This window comes from Festucalex cinctus, chromosome 15, assembly GCF_051991245.1.
Source record: "Festucalex cinctus isolate MCC-2025b chromosome 15, RoL_Fcin_1.0, whole genome shotgun sequence".
In the NCBI taxonomy this organism is placed as follows: Eukaryota; Metazoa; Chordata; class Actinopteri; order Syngnathiformes; family Syngnathidae; genus Festucalex; species Festucalex cinctus.
The window spans coordinates 24944270-24960956 of record NC_135425.1 but is presented as its reverse complement, the minus strand read 5'-3'; the positions used below and the strand labels follow the sequence as shown (position 1 = coordinate 24960956).

At 40.8% G+C, this 16687-nt stretch overlaps 1 protein-coding gene across 5 annotated transcripts; it reads left to right on the top strand.

Moving 5' to 3' along the window:
- Window positions 1–226: 226 nt before the first annotated feature.
- Window positions 227–16231, top strand: sec31a (SEC31 homolog A, COPII coat complex component). Of its 5 annotated transcripts, none has more exons than XM_077496944.1 (27): window positions 227–622; window positions 1749–1828; window positions 1911–2034; window positions 2113–2311; window positions 2389–2484; window positions 3161–3301; window positions 3379–3521; window positions 3904–4003; window positions 4085–4246; window positions 4420–4572; window positions 4739–4963; window positions 5094–5168; window positions 5524–5748; window positions 5941–6034; window positions 6676–6854; window positions 7697–7823; window positions 7941–8086; window positions 8779–8955; window positions 9902–10093; window positions 10184–10288; window positions 11294–11375; window positions 11579–11869; window positions 12337–12392; window positions 13029–13241; window positions 13327–13446; window positions 14930–15001; window positions 15118–16231. In XM_077496944.1, exons 2-27 carry the CDS (start codon window positions 1750–1752, stop codon window positions 15295–15297), a joined length of 3756 nt encoding a protein of 1251 aa, XP_077353070.1. In that variant the 5' UTR covers window positions 227–622; window position 1749; the 3' UTR covers window positions 15298–16231. The 5 variants fall into 5 exon arrangements, with proteins under 5 accessions (XP_077353070.1, XP_077353073.1, XP_077353072.1 ...); XM_077496945.1 differs by having other exon boundaries at window positions 229–622; window positions 11291–11375; window positions 11579–11824; XM_077496943.1 differs by having other exon boundaries at window positions 229–622; window positions 11291–11375.
- The last annotated feature ends 456 nt before the right edge of the window (window positions 16232–16687 follow it).

The window sequence follows — 16687 nt, the reverse complement described above, 5'->3', positions numbered from 1 at the left end:
GAGATTGATGTATATTTTCAGTCAATTTCTACTTCCAAAAATAAAAAGGCTGTCAAGACCTTGAATTTCTCATTTCGGTATTTTTAATATATCTCAGTTTAAGACCCCTGGCAACTTTTATTTTATGATTGTTCTTTTTTCTTTTTTTCCCTTTTTCTTTACTGTTTGTGTGATGATGATTTTTTGTTTTGTATTTGACATGTTTGGGTTTTGATTACAATTTGGTCAATAAAGTTTTTTTTTTTTTTTAAATCAATCACAAAATAACAGCTAGCATGCTACGCTAAGCGGAAGTGGCCGTTTTTCTTCTTCGCGACTGGATGTAGTTCTTCTTCGTGGGTGGAGGCCTCCGTCCGACGCTTAGTGCCACGTTGATGGAGCCCAGTGGGGACGTGGAAAGCCGAGTCGAGGGCGAGCTCAGCGGATGCCGGTAGCTACGAAGAACCGCCGCCTTGTCGTCTTGTCCTAGGTGGGGGGAGGGAGGCGTTTGTCGCTTTAACGCCACTGTAAAAAAAAAGAACCACTCCAGAGGAGCGAAAATTGGTGCTTGTCGCTTTTTCCTTCCTCTTCATTCATTGTGTACCTGCGCGTATATGTGACAGGAGCAAAGAGAAAAAGCAAGGTAAGCCATTGGTCAGCTGTCAGCTCACCGCTAAGCCTCTTTCTTAAATATCAGAATGTTTTATTCCACTCAGTCTGTTTTTTTTTAATCATGTTTGTTAGGTCAATGAAAGACTCCATCCATCCATCCATCGATGTGGATGTGAGAGTGATTGTGTTTTCGTCTGACTGTGCCAAAAGTTATTTTAGTTTAATTAAAGGCAAAATTCAATTTCAGCATCTTCAATTAAGTCGAGTTTACTTTTGGCATGAGAAGCTACACTGGTCTTTAGTCAACATCAGGTGTCGACAATCTTTTTGAACCTGTGAGCCACTTTTTCGGTACTGGATTAATGTGAGCGGCAACCAATTTGATGCACAGCTGTGGAATAACAAATTTGCTCATATTACATTGAATAATGTTCTTATCGTATGTATGTTATTATTAGTGATGAATGATATATACATGAATATGCAAGGCTATAGTTTTAAATCTCTCAAAACAATCACTTCTACAACATTCCTAGAAAATCACAGTGTCCCATCACTGGTGAGGTATTTGAAGGTCGCGGGCTATGCATGTACCTGGTTCAGTCAGTGACCCCTGGTCTAAATTGTTCATTGTTTGTATATTTGGCTGTATGGCACACAAAAAAAAATCAACCAAAAAAATCCAATCTTGATTACTATCACAATATTTTTGTATTGTTTATAAATTGCCTGATTTAATAAAACATCTCTACTGAAAACTAGTAGAACTGCAGTAGTTCAACGTTTCAGTAATGTGAAGTAAATGCGAAAGCAAAATTTGCCATCTTATGTTAGTTAAATTTTTTAGTAAATTCATATTTATGATTACATTTAGTCGATTCACTTGAATTGTGTGCTTTTTTTCATTATGTGGATTCTCTTCCCAGACTTCACACGTTTTATGACTTTACTGCAACTCTGTCATGGTGCATCGTGCACTTTGTCATGATTTATCTTAGTCGGGAGCAATCAAGGGTCAAAATATTCTCACACCCCCATCAGAATAGAAGTTGAACTTCCCTTTTAAATTGAAATATATGTAAACAGGAGTTTAGTAGAGAGGATGTTTTATTGAGTAGGATCAAAATGACCTTATTAAATAATGTTTTTTTTTTTAGGATGAAACTGAAAGAGATCAACCGTACCGCCATGCAGACCTGGAGTCCGGCACAGCAGCACCCTATCTACCTGGCAACAGGTCTAGCAAGATCTTCTTGAAGAATGTGTGGCCTGCTAATCAAACGATGTCATATTTCATACTTGAATGAATTGTTGTCCAGGCACGTCGGCGCAGCAGCTGGATGCCTCCTTCAGCACCAATGCCTCCCTGGAGCTCTTTGAGCTGGACCTGTCCGACCCGTCTCTGGACATGAAGTCATGTGGCAGCTTCTCTTCATCTCACAGGTATATATATCTATTTTTTCCCCCCCTGAATTTTTGTTGTTGTTATTTTTCTTTTTATTGACCTCAACCTTCCCCCAGGTACCACAAGCTGGTCTGGGGTCCCTGCAGAGCGGACGCCCAGGGTCAACCGGCCGGTTTGGTCATCGCCGGGGGCGAGAACGGCAACGTCATCCTATACGACGCCGCCAAGATCATGGCCGGCGAGGGCGACGCGGTCGTGGCCGAGAGCGACCGGCACACGGGCCCCGTGAGGGGACTGGACGTCAATCCCTTCCAGGTATACATCCGCGCCGTCTTCTGTTCTCCCGCCTCTCGTTTCGCTCGCTCTTCATCTTCTTTCCCTCTGTTGTGCAGAACAACCTCTTTGCATCTGGCGGGAACGAGTCTGAAATTTACATCTGGGATATAAACAACTTTGAGTCCCCCATGACGCCAGGACCCAAAACACAGGTCTTCAAAAAGCCTCAATTTGAATAAATGCCTCACCTCAAATAAAAAAAAAAAACACACAAGTTTTTTCTCTTATCTACAGTTTAACTGTATTAGGGATGCAAAATATATCGAAAAAATATTGATATCGCGGTATTGGCCTATGCACTATGCATATCGCAAAGACATGAAATACGTTTGATATGGAATTTTATGCTTTGTTCTGAATTTGACCAGTCAGACTGTCAGGTTTAGCTTTTTGACATTTACTAAAGATGACAAAAAAGGAGAGAAGAAAATAAAGTTGACTTGACTTGAGAGGAACTGACTGATACAACTGCACCCTCTGAAAAAAAATCCTCTCCTCGCCCTCTTTTTTTATTTGGTTTTCACGCCCCTCGTTCCAACCCTAATAATGCAAATGCAAAACATAGTTGGAACAGTGTACTTAAAGAAAATGTGCACTGCCATCCAATAGTTGAACATTATCGAGAGGTAATTACATTTTAATAAAGAATATATTGAGTTTATTTTGTCGCATGAAAAAAATGTAATTCTTTCATTAGATAATAAAAAATGCCATTTCTTTAGGTATGTTAAATATCGCAATAATATCGATATCGCTATATCGCATTTTTTTTCTAATATGGTGCAGCCCTAAACTGTATGATAATGTTCAGTGCTTTTGCGTTGACAGCCGGTGGAAGACATCGGCTGCGTGTCATGGAACAGGCAAGTCCAGCACATCTTGGCCTCCGCCAGCCCGAGTGGTCGCGCCTCCGTATGGGATCTCCGCAAGAACGACCTCATTATAAAAGTCAGCGACCATAGCAACAGAGTACGTAGCGCACACACAAAAAGAATCCTCAAATCAAACGGAAAACGTGTTAAAGAGCATCCATGTTTGCTTGTTAGATGCATTGCTCCGGGCTGGCGTGGAACCCAGAAGTGGCCACCCAGCTGGTTCTGGCGTCTGAAGACGACCGTATGCCCGTCATCCAGATGTGGGATTTACGATTCGCTACCTCCCCGCTCAAGATTTTGGAGAATCACACGAGGTGCGTGTGTCCTGTAATCCCTTTTAAAAAATTAATAAAAAAAATCTTAACATTTTTCAATATCGTACGAGCTAAAAAAAAATTCATTTAAAAAAACCTACCATTTTTCAATGTCGTATTAGCTAAAAAATTGCAAAAGAAAATTCATTAAAAAAAAACTCATTTTTCAAAATCGTACAAGCTAAAAAAAAATTCATTTAAAAAAACCTACCATTTTTCAATGTACTAGCTAAAAAAATTGCAAAAGAAAATTCATTAAAAAAAATATTAACTTTTTCAATGTCATACAAGCTAAAAAAAATGTGGGAAAAAAAGAGCATGCGAAAAAAAAAAAAAATCTGAAAGGTGACTTTATTGCTCTGTTGAATTATTCCCTTTGCAGAGGCGTCCTCGCCATTGCTTGGAGCGTGGCCGATCCCGAGCTGCTCCTCAGCTGCGGCAAGGACAGCAGGATTCTGTGCTGGAACCCAAACACGGGCGAGGTAGGCAAGTGACCCTCTCGCCTCCCAGATTTTTACTCCATGTGACCAATGTGCCCCCACCCCCCCATCCCTACCAATCAGGTGCTGTATGAGCTTCCTGCCGGTAGCCAGTGGTGCTTTGACGTGCAGTGGTGCCCCAGGAACCCGGCGGTGCTGTCGGCCGCCCGCTTTGACGGCCACATCGACGTCTACTCCATCATGGGCGGCAGCAGCCAGGCGCAGAGCCAGAGGCACGCTGACCAGGTGGGACACAACTTCACGAGTTCCTCACGTTTTTTTTTATATTTCATTTTTTGTCAGAAAGGCCAAATACAGACAATCAAAAGTGATTAAAGAAAAAAAAGTGATCACAAAGTGAGACATGAGAAGCACAAGATGCAATTGTGTCTTAACTCAGTTTCTTTGTTTTTTTACAGATTAGTAACTCCTTTGGCAACATGGATCCTTTCGGGACAGGACAAACGTTGCCCCCACTGCAGCTACCTCAGACCGCCGCCCCCCCACCTAGTGTCAACCCGCTGAAGAAGCCCCCCAAGTGGATCCGCAGGCCTGTTGGGGCGTCGTTTGCCGTGAGTCTCTGGAGTCTCATTCGCGCCCATTTTTGGTTGTTGACCCTGAAAGAAGTTTCGAGTCTGGGTTCCTTTCCTGCGGTGTTCCTCAAGGGTCAATCTTAGGGCCCATTGGACCTGGATGATTCAGAGTCCACGCAGACTTATTGTTTTTTTCGTCCTGCAGTTTGGCGGAAAGCTCATATCGCTGGAGAACGGTCCGGCAAACGGGCAGCAGTCCGGTGGACCCCGCCTGGTCCACGTCAGCCAGGTGGTGACCGAGACGACGTTCCTGACGCGGTCGGAGCAGCTCCAGACGACGCTGAGCGCAGGCACCTTCCAGAATTTCTGCCAGGAGAAGATCCAAATGGCTCAGGACCAGTTTGAAAAAACTGTCTGGTCTTTCCTCAAGGTAAACCGTCGGCTATGTATGTGTATGTGAGCGGGGAAGTTTGAATATTGTATGAGTGTGAACGGACAGACAGATGTTTACATTAAAGTACTATATGGAAAGGGAAAGATGTGATTTGTGTGTTTTCCAGGCTAACTTTGAAAGTGATATTCGCAGTAAATTCTTGGAGCTTCTGGGCTACAACAAAGAGGAGCTTGCTGCCAAGGTGAGACCTACCTGTCATAAGTGAAAATCTGAGATATAGTGACAGCTCTTTTTCTTAAAAAAAAAAATAATAATAATACATAGCTTTACCTCTCTCACTCACTTTAAACACATTTAAAATATTGTATATTTAAACACCAAAATGTTTAATGAGAATGACACCACATATATTTAATGTTATATTAATGCTAACGAAAATTAGCATGGGAAATTATTTCAGCCTTCAACCAACTCTCAATTCCGACTTATCTGAGTATAATAATAATAATAATAATAATAATAAAATCAGGGGGTACACTGTCGTTCGATGCAGTTGAGCACCACAAGAGAGTTTTAATACGCAACCGTGTCGGCAGATATCCGCGGCGCTGGAGGGAAAGCCCGCTAACGCGCCGCCGGCGCCGCCGCGTGACAATCCGGAGGCGGCGTTCGACATGATTGCCACCGCAAACATGAACATGGGCGCCGCCCCAGAGCGTCAGGAGACTCCTGAGGGAGGAGGACCGGACCAGAGCGCAGATCCTCAGGATGAATTGGAGGACGAGGAGGAGGAGGAGGAGGAGGAGATTTCCTTGGAAGAGGTAATCCTTCATGACAGGGGCATTCAAAACATATTAATGACAAAATGATAGGAGGAGGGAAAACAAAATAGTTTGGATCTTAGTGATCATTTAGATTAGGTTCAAACTGTCAAGAAGTGACCCACTGTGAATATTTAAAGGGAGAAAAATGTTTCTAGTGTCATGTAAGGACGCTCCTTTCCCCTTTTTCAGGAGGTGCCGCTGGACGACGAGCTTGAGACTCCCACCCAGGCCAAGGACTCCACCGAGCCTCCTGAAGAGGGAGTCGACTTCAGTATCAGTAAAGGTAAGACAAATGGGGATGTATGTGTATAGATTTTTTATTTTTTTTTTATCTTTTATTTGTGTTTGTTTTGTTATTGTGTACTGTAATTCATAGTTTTTATTTGTAGATTTTATTTGTGCAATTTTCCATTTATATTTACCAATTTTTATTGTTTCGGGAAACGATGACAGCGTAGTCCATTGTATTCTGTTGAATTGATGTGTGTTTTATGTTTATTAATTTATTTCTGTTATTCGTATGTTTACTTTTCATTGTTTGTGCAACTGGGGCTGTCTATTTCTAACTTCTCTTTGTTTTTATTGCCTTTCATTGTGTCTGAAATAATTTTCATTGTCATGGTTTTGTATTTTTAGTTATTTGTTTTTAATACTTTTGATTGTTTCTGAAGACAGTCTATGGTATTAATTTTTTTAGAAGTGTATTTAATTTTTTTGTTATCATTACTAATACTTTATTTGTTAATGTTTCTTTTTTGTATTGATTTTTGCATATTTTATTTACATTTTTTGTTTGTAATTCTTTATTTTATTATTTTAAAAATTGATTGTCATTACTTATTTCCATTTTTCACTGCTGTTCATTGTTTCTATAACTCTGACGATAAAATCTATTGTGCTATTTTTTTTTTTTCTTTCCCGCAGACATGGACGGCCTGATCACGCAAGCCCTGCTAACGGGCAGTTTTGAGGCGGCCGTGGAGCTCTGTCTCCACGACGACCGCATGGCCGACAGCATCATTCTCGCCATTGCCGGTGGCGCGGACCTCCTGGAGAAGACCCAGAGGAAGTATTTCCGCAAGACGCGTGGCAAGATCACAAAGGTAAGCCCAGGGTTTTTCTTAATTGGGGAACAGGTGGCTGGCCTATTGCTATTGCTATTAAAACATGGAACCTACCAAAAGAAAGATATAAGTCTCTTCTTTCATCAGGAAAAAAAAAGTATATTTCTATCTGTTCCGTTTTGCAGCCATTAGCATTAGAATATAACTTCAAGTTTCATCATTATTCACAAATCTAATTAGAATTGTGAGTATTTGAGCTTGTTTTTCAACATGGCCGTGGTTGATCTACTTTGCTCTGCTGCCACCTGCTGGCTGGCTGTGTAATAACTACCATTTCTGCAACCATCCTTTGCAGTTAAGAGGCTGCAACAAAGCCTTCTGTATGCTCTAGCATAAAAAAATAAACGTATAAATACGTCTTTGGGACACTTAAAACTATTTAAAATAGAACGTATTAATACGTTTTTGGGAGAAAATGAGTTAAATGTTTTATTATGTTGTGGATTTTTTTTTTTTGTCATTATTTGGATGTTGTTATTGTTATCATTTTATTATTAGCATTTTTTTGTATTCTTCTTATTTAGTATAATTATTATTTGTGTGTTTTGGAATGACCGCCTCGAAAACGAGATAATGCTTCTCAAGGGGATATCCATCCTCTTTTCTATTTTTGCTTTTATTTGCTTATTTAATATTTTTCTGAGGAATCAGACAAGTTTGGTTACAAACAAAACAATACTTGTGTGTTTGTAAACGAATGTTTCAAAATCACTGAAAATATATAAACATTTGTAGCGGCTAATTTCGGGTTGCCGGCTCTAAAACCGTGTAAACCGTCAGAATTTATTTTATTTTTTTTAATTCTCCCTCCCGTCCGGTAGCTGATCAGCGCCGTGGTGACCAAAGACTGGCGCGACGTCCTGACCACCTGCGACCTGCACAACTGGAAGGAGGCGCTGGCGGCCGTCATGACCTACGCCAAACCCGACGAGTTCTCGTCGCTGTGCGGTAAGTTGCGAGCCCGAATCCGGCGTTTCCTCGTAGACGTCGTAGACGACTCACAAAATTGTTCTGGCCTGCCTCCTCTCCTTTGACTCACTCTTGCTGCCCGTGTTTGTCCGTCAGACCTCCTCGGCGCCCGTCTGCAGGCGTCGGGCGAAGCGGCTCTGCGAGCTCACGCCTGTCTGTGCTACATCTGCGCCGGCAACGTGGACAAACTGGTGGCTTGCTGGAACGCGGCTGGTCAGCGACGCTGTCCGCTATCCCTTCAGGTGCGCTGAGAAGATTATTTTTTTTTTTCTTACGTCTGTATGTGAATGCAGAGGCAGATTTTTCCTTCATGCGCGTATGCAAATGAGTAGATATGTTTATATGAAGGGACAGAGAGGTACTGGTGCGAATACCTTTTAACTCATTCACTCCCAGACATTTTCAATGAAGCAGCCCCCTTCGCTCCTGGCTGTTTTACTGATTTTGCAAGGCCCACAGAATATTGTGTTCTATTGCTTTAAAAACATGGAACCTACCAAAAGAAAGATTAAAGTCTGTTCTTTCATCATGAAAAAAAAGTATATTTCTATCTGTTTCCGTTTTGCAGCAATTAACATTAGAATATAGCTAAGCTTCATCATTGTTCACAAACCTGTTGAAAACACTGAGGAAAAGAGCTTGTTGAAACATAACCCTGGCTGATCCTTAATACTCTGCTGCCACCTGCTGGCCGGTTTTTATAATAACTGCCATTGCTTGAAGTGTCCTCTTCAAGCCAGGGGCTGCATCAAAGCCTTGTGTATGTGCTAGCACAAAAAAAACAAACAAACAAACGTATAAATACGTTTTTGGGACCATGGCAATATATAAAATAGAACGTGTTTATACGTTTTTGGGAGCAAATGAGTTAAGTCATTTTTTTAAAGTTTTTTTTTATATTTTTTTATTTTATTGGTCCCTATCCTCCACACAGGACCTGATAGAGAAAGTGGCGGTGCTGCAGCGGGCTGTGGAGCAGACACAACGCTCGGGTCCCGACGCCAACGTCGGCGTCCTGCTGGCCGAGGAGATGGGACGCTACGCCAGCCTCCTGGCCTCGCAGGGCAGCCTGACAACAGCCATCAGCTACCTGCCCGATGGCAGCGGCCAGGTGAGCTTGCAGCTCAGCGCAGGGAACGGCGGTTCGGTAGCTAGCAGGAGCTAATAATCGCTAACAAGCTGGCCTCCCTGAGTTATTGTTTTTGATAGAATTAAAAACACATATATGTACTCTTTATATGAGCCTATCACGTGAGACACAATTTAAACTTAAAGCAAACTGGGGAGATACGTTTTTACTAGCCACAGGTGAGAAAGCTAACTTGATAATGCTTGCTAACAAGCTAGCCTGTGTGAAAGAGTTATTTTTGTTAGAATTTGACAATTACATATATTTTGTTTTTACATTTAAGTAAGTTGCTTTACTAGCCTTGAGCTAAGATAGCTCACATTCGTCGTCAATGACAAGATAATCTCCCTGTGCTAACATTTTTTTTTTTTGTAGAATTAAATAAACAATTATAAATACCCAACTTGTGTTTTGTTACCTGTGACACCAAATTATGCATATTTTATATGAGTTCTTTAGCCAAATTTAAAGCACGAGATTTCCTTTTACTTTTACTAGCCACTGTTCGGAGAGCTAGCTCTACGTAATGATTGCTAACAAGATAGCCTATCTGAGCTAATGTTTTTTTTCATTATATTTAAATTTAAAACCAGGTTTTCATGCTTACTTGCTTTTTTTTTTTACATTTATAATACAAAATCACCTTCCTTATTGGACTCGTGAGCCAAAATTTAGGGTAATGATTAAGGAATTATTTTTTGCTAGCCACAGCTCAAAATGTTAGCACTACGTATGCAATGGTTGCTAACAAGCTAGTTTTTTTGTTTCCTTGTTTTTTTTAATACAGAATTTAAAGAACAGTTATACTTCTTAACTTATTTGGACTCTTGAGTTGAGTCACCCATGTTAGACAAAATGTCAAGTTAACTGTAACTCTGCTAAATACTTGGACTATGCTAACATGTCCGCCTGTTTATTCGCCCATCAGGTGGCCGTACAGCAGCTTCGCGAACGCCTCAGTCGGGCTCTGGGTCAGCAGGCGGGTCCGGTCCAGACCCCGAGAGCTCAGCCTCAGCACTCCACCCAACAGCCGGGCCACGCCTTCACCCCGGTCCAGCCCGCACTCGTACCGGCGCAGACACCCGCCTCCGTCCCGGCCCAGCAGCAGTATTACCAACCTGTGTGTTCTGCCATTGGATCTAGGATTCTTGACCCAATTAGCAGATGATTAATTGGTGGTAAAAAAAAAAATTGTGTGTGTGTGGTTCAGGTGAGGTCTGCCTCCACGGTCACTTCGTGGAGTAACCAGACACCGACGGCCCTGCCCAATGTCACGCCTCCTCTGCAAATGGGTCCTTCCTCCGAGCAGCAGCAGGTACACCGATTGGTCCCGCTAACCCAAAACCGAACCTCACTCAAACCCTTGTGGATATTCTCAATCATCCTGGGCCCGGTTGTTCAAAACTCGGTTATATCTTCAACCATTGGTTAAGTAGATTTAACAGACCGTTAACTTTATGTGTTGATATCTTTAAATGAATTTAAATTAAATATATTCATAATAATAATAAAACGTTTGTTTATTTTAAGTTAAAACAGTCATTCGAAATATTAGATGAAAAATACACACGTATTAGAAGTATGTAAACACAAAAACAAGACACATTTCCATCAAAATATTACACATAAATACAAATGAGTCAAATATGCAAAATATGTTAGATAACAAACAAGACAAAAATGTGAGAAACAAAATCAGACAAAAACATGCAATATTCGATGCTACAAAAAAAATTACACAAAATATTCAGTGAAAGTACACACAGTAGGAAAAAATAAATTATAATGAATTAAAAATAAATAAATAATGTCACAAAAACTCCTATATTATTTTATATTACCATTGATTGATTAACGTTTTTCTTCGTCAGCAGGAAACTTCCGCCTTCTCTTTTATTTTTATTTTTTTTATTTTATTTTTTTTTCCCCGACGAGTGCCAGCGGTCATTTGGGTCGTATTCCATTGCTTTCGCCGAGCCGGAAGTAAACAAAAAGAGGAATTGTGGGATATATCGGTGCTAACCAGTGACATAAACGGCACGGTTAACTTTGACGGTGCCGTGACTAACCATGTTTTGAACAACGCGGATTTAACGGCCGCTTAGTTAACGGCGGGTTAAGAATTAAACCGATGGTTAGGGGTTGCGGCGGTCAAAATTAACCGAGGATTGAACAACCGGTCCCAGGTCTTTTTATTTTTATTATTATTATTTTTTTTAACCCTAACATTCTTACCCTGTAATCCCCAACTCCTAACCCCCTAAACCATTAAACGCTAACCCTGTCGTCTAACTGAAATTTCCTATCAATTTCTTAGCAGGCAGAAGCGCCAAAGTCTGGTTACGGGATGCCGCCGTCCGCCTCCGCCGGACCCGCCTTCATGTACTCCCAGCAATACCAGCGTAAGTCTTTTATTTCGAATACCCAAAACGACAAGAAATAGAGTCACGTGCCGGTTGAAAAAAAGTCGCAAGGAACGACGGATGCAAAGCTTGGTTTGTTTCTTTTAAACTGGCAAACATTCCATGGTGGAAATGTTTGACATCTTAGCATGTGACTTCTTCCTGGATTGTTTCCCCCACTAACAGCATCTGTTGAATGTCAGCCCAGCCCCACCAGGTTCAGCAATTCCCGCCTGGAGCCTATCAGCCTCTTCACTACTCTGAGCCGCCTTACCCTCCTCAGCCAGCCGGCTTCATCGCCCAGTGCCTGCCAAACTCCTCCTCTTCCTCTCTTCCTCTCTTTCCCACCTCCTCGTCTTCCTCCTCTTCCGGAGCGTCTTTCCAGCACGGCGTGCCGGGCTCCCCTGGGTCCTACGTGCCGCCGCCGCCGCCGACTGGCGGACTCTCAGGTACAAAGTTTGAGCTCGAGCAGACCCTCGACCCCCACGGAACAGGTGCGAGAGACCCCCCACAACACTCCTTTAATCGTCCTCACTTTTCCTGTGCGTCACTTGCTTCGGCTTTTTGTAATAACCTAAAAGAAAAAAATCACATTTGATTTCAATTAATTTATTCCTAATTTACCAACTGCACTAAAAATAGAAATCAACTTACCCCTAATACGGGGGTCTGCGACCTGCGGCTCTGGAGACACAGATAGACAGAATAGATGCCTGCTACTCTGCAGTTGAGCAAATAAATGGCTCTGCAATCTCTTCTTTTTCATCTCAATCAATTTATGCATGGACTCAATTATTTAATCATCTCTGACAGCCTTTCTTGCTGTTGTTTACTACCAATAACTTGATGACCGGTGATAACCAATCATGGCCAATAACTTCATAAGTTAACCAATTAATTAACGATTGCTGACTTGAAAACAAATATGTTGACATGTTTCTGGATGTTTTTGCGTGTGCAGGGCCCCAGAATGGTTGGAACGACCCGCCAGCTCTGAGCAGAATGTCCAAGAAGAAGGTGAAATCCATTTTGTGTCCCTCTACATTGTTGTGGGAACGCTGAAATTATTCTCAGCACTTTTTTTGCCGTATAATAACTCTCACATAAATTTTAACTTGCTTCAATGATTCACACCATCTTTGGAATAGATCGTCTGATTTCACAGTACTTGCAGTATTTGCACAATTTAATGTTAAATATCAACTATTCCCCATTCATTTTCAATGGGACTGACAATGAACTTTTTCTAAGTCCCACTTTCATACATACAACTTCTCATCATTAACAGCTCCGTGATACAGCTCAGTGGAACACTTGGTAAAATGCAGTGTCCAGTAACCAAGAGGTCACGGGTTCAAATCCCACCTCTGACTGTACATTGCAAATGTATCCATGGCAATTAGTCTAAGTCATTACATGTATACCAACTATCTTAGTTCCACTTTTCCATCGAAATGAATGGCAGGTACTGCATGCCTAGGTGGCGCTATTGTGTGAATTTCATTTTTTTTTTTTTGCATTTTCCCATTGGATATCATTAGTCGGATGGGAAATATTTTATTAGCATTCAGCTTTCAGCATTCCCATGGAATTTCTGCAGAAATTCAATTTTGTCGCATTTACTTTATACAAATTCCCTACAATTTCTCATAGATCCCGGAAAATTACACCCCGCCCGCCCCGATCACCGCTCCCATCATGGCTCCTCTGGGCGCGGACCCTCACGTCCAGCCTGTAGCCTCTGGAGCGCCGCAGGGCTCCGTCCCGGGTCCTCATGGCGTGTTCCAGCAGATCCCGCCGCAGACCCTCAACCCAAGCATACCCACTGAAGGAGCGCCCGGTGGTCCCACAGGGGATGCCATACAGGTGGGTATCCTTTTTTTTTTTTTTTTTTTTTTTTTTTTTTTAAATATTTTGTGGTGAAAAAAAACTGATGAAAGACTACGTCCAGCCCTCGCAGTCGATCCCCGCTGAGAAGATCGCCAAGAAGCCCATCCCAGAGGAGCACCTGATCCTCAAGACCACCTTTGAGGGCCTGGTCCAGAAATGCTTGGCTGTTGCTACCGACCCGGTCAGTGAGGAGCGGTCGCCACCGCCGCCTTTGAGCTCAGTGCTTCTATTTTACATGTGAAGCCAGTAAGCACAACTACAGCACATATTTTACACGCTCAAGCCTGTTACTAGGGATGTAACGATATCAAAACATCACGATGCGATATTATCACGATACGGTGGTGGCGATACGATAATTATCACGATATTGTGGGGAGGTTGGCGATACAAATAAGGTCACAATGTTGTTAAAAAAACAAAACAAAAACACAATATTGTGCTTTTGTACATTACAGCAATGAAAATGTATTAGTGATTGACAGATATGTTTTTTCTTAAGGCTGATACCGATACAGATTATTAGTAGTCAAGGAGGCCGATAACCGATATTTCAAGCCGATATTCATTTGCAGTAAAATAGAAAAAAAAAAATATTTTAAACTATATTGACAGTTTGTTTAAAAAAATAACAAAAAATTGCAGATCTTTCAGAGTCATTAGCATGTGTTAAACTAAATTAAAAATAATAAAAATTAAAAAGCAAATAAATGGATCCCTAAGTTTTCTAAAATTTCAACATAATGTCTTGATTTTTAAAAAAAAATTTTTTTATAAAGTATAAATTTAAATAGATCCATAAATGAAAAGTTCCCCGTATCTCACTGAGTGACAAATGCATGCGAATGTAGCTAATTTGGGGGTTTTGTTAGGGTTCATAAAACGTTTCAAAAGATCTTTTGCAGTGGAAAAAATTATCTGAATATTTTCCAAATGTGTTTATGACCAAAAAAAAAACTGACTGAACATCTTAAAATTCGTAATGAGAACCCCAAATTTGCTACGTTTGCAAGTATTCAGTGAGATGCCAGCTTTATCGACCTATTTGTCAAAATGCCAAGTATCGGCACCGATAATCAGCCCGGCTGAGAATCGCTCTATCCCTAAAAAATATTATACAAATGTTATAAGTATCTAAAAAATATGTAAATATATATATTGAGGCACACATTGAGTTCCTCCACATATTGACTCTGTTCACAAGCATATTACGTTCCCCTTCATCCGACCATTAGCGTGGCTTTGAAAACATAGAAGGGCCAAAAGATGCCTTGTGAAAATTAAACTGCACAAAAAAACTAGCCACCAGAGGGTACTAGAACTGCACAAACAGAAATCAACTCGACTTTTTTTTTTTTTTAACAGATGGGCTGCTTTTAATATCGCGACATGATGACGACGATATATTGCGGCAGTTTTCATATCGCAATATCACGATATTGCCGTTATCGTTACATCCCTAGCTGTTACCGGCTGAAATTGTTAATGGGTCACAATTTAATGATGTCAGTTTTAGAGCTGGCCTGAAATTAGGCGGAAGCATTTGCCTCCAAAATTTTCTATGCCGGTAAATCGCTGTACATTTTTTCCACATCGGCTTTAGGCAGCTAACACTCTGGTCTTTTTTTTGTTTTTTTTGTTTGTTTTTTTTAAACTTGTTCCAGCAAACTCGGAGGAAGCTGGATGACGCCAACAAGCGTCTGGAGGCGCTCTACGACAAACTGCGGGACCAGTCGGTGAGCGTGTAGTCATTTCCTGGCAAAATAGCACTCAATATACTTTTATATACTTTATAAAAGCATACAATTAAGAACGAAATATAAAGCAAAGGATCAACCACTTTTCCCCGCAGCTTTCTCCCGCCATCGTGGGGGGTCTGCACAACATGGCGCGCAGCATCGAGGCGCGCGCCTACGCCGACGGTCTGGGCATCCACACGCACATCGTCAGCAGCAGCAACTTCAGCGAGACGTCGGCGTTCATGCCCGTCCTCAAGGTGGTGCTGACGCAGGCCAATAAGATGGGCGTGTGAGCCCCCCGCCTGGTACCGGCCGCCGCCAATTAAGGGCTATTTTTTGGTTTTGGTTTTTAATTTCCACTACCAATCATGCTGATTGCTTTTAAATCGACTTTATGTGAAGCGATACAATCCGAATGGATTGTTTTCAATGACGGAGAATGCCAAGAAGAAGAAAAAAAGGGAACATTCTGTGCGTCTCAATGAATAGAAATAGGCTGATTTTTATTATTGTGCGTTTGTTTTTTTTCCTATGTCAGCGTTATGGCTTGAGATAAGTTTTTTGAACAGCTAATAGCACAGGGTAATGTTTTTGTTTGATTTTGTGTCTTTCACCTCCGCCTTATTGGGCCAAGTTTTTAGCACGGCAATACAAACTCGAGTACATCCAGGAACATAATTTCTGCGCTTCACTCTTTCTACATTTAGGCGTGCCTTTTTTTGTTCTATGTATTTTGCACACACAAATCCCATAATGACATTTTTTTTTAATAGCTTTTTTACTGCCACATGTTATCAAGAAAACAACGTCCACAGTGCCAGCCAATTTCGAGCATTTTAACTCATCTTCCAAGGCAAACAGAATATTGTATGCTTTTACTACATATACAATGTGGGTACCAAACGAAAGATGAGATTCCATTTTTTCATTAGGAAAAAAAAAAAAAAAGTATGTTTCCACCTTATTCCATTCTTTAGTAATCACCATTTGAAAATAGGTCATTTGGGTAGTTGATGTTATTTAACGTTTATGGCCGCATACATCGTAATTTTACTAATCATTATTGAATGTTTTTGGCAGTTAGAGTTAAAAATACAAAAATGGGTTTAACATGATTCTATTGAATTTCAGCGCATCTGTAATATCACTTTTTCCCCATATTTTGATCGAGTAAAATTCTTTTTTTTTAAATATAAATTAAAAAAATATACCAAAAACTTGCTCCAAGATGTCATTATGGGGTTTTGTGTGTGGAATTATGACCGAAAATTTAACCCATTTTGCTATAAGGTTATAGCGCAACCATAAAGTATTCATTGCTTCATTAGATGGTTAAAATTTCAAAAATCACACCAAAATTTTTTATTTTTTAATCAACCTACATGTTTTTCCTTTTACTCATCTGAGAACCAGGATGCCATTTTGGGCTTCCATTTGTCTTTTTTTTTTTTTTTTTTTTTTTTTTTGTCACTGACGGGTTGCAACTGTATTCAATTTAGCTGCAACTTGTGGTACAGTCAAAGCTAAGCAAAGCTATTCTGAATATTCCAAAATATAATAAAATCATGTTCAACTTAGTTTTTCGGGGTAAAGAATTTCCCAATGGGAAAAAAAAATCTATCAATTTTCTATAACATGGAAAAAGCGAAGTATTATATTTTGTGGGTGCGCTGTATGATGCCC

What these genes read in the sequence shown, in the direction of transcription:
- sec31a (XM_077496943.1), top strand. Translation starts at nt 1,750, where the DNA reads ATGAAACTGAAAGAGATCAACCGTACCGCCATGCAGACCTGGAGTCCG. An exon ending in CGCGTGGCAAGATCACAAAG is followed by an intron (nt 6,855 to 7,696) that starts GTAAGCCCAGGG and finishes CCCGTCCGGTAG; the next exon opens with CTGATCAGCGCCGTGGTGAC. An exon ending in CGAGTTCTCGTCGCTGTGCG is followed by an intron (nt 7,824 to 7,940) that starts GTAAGTTGCGAG and finishes TTTGTCCGTCAG; the next exon opens with ACCTCCTCGGCGCCCGTCTG.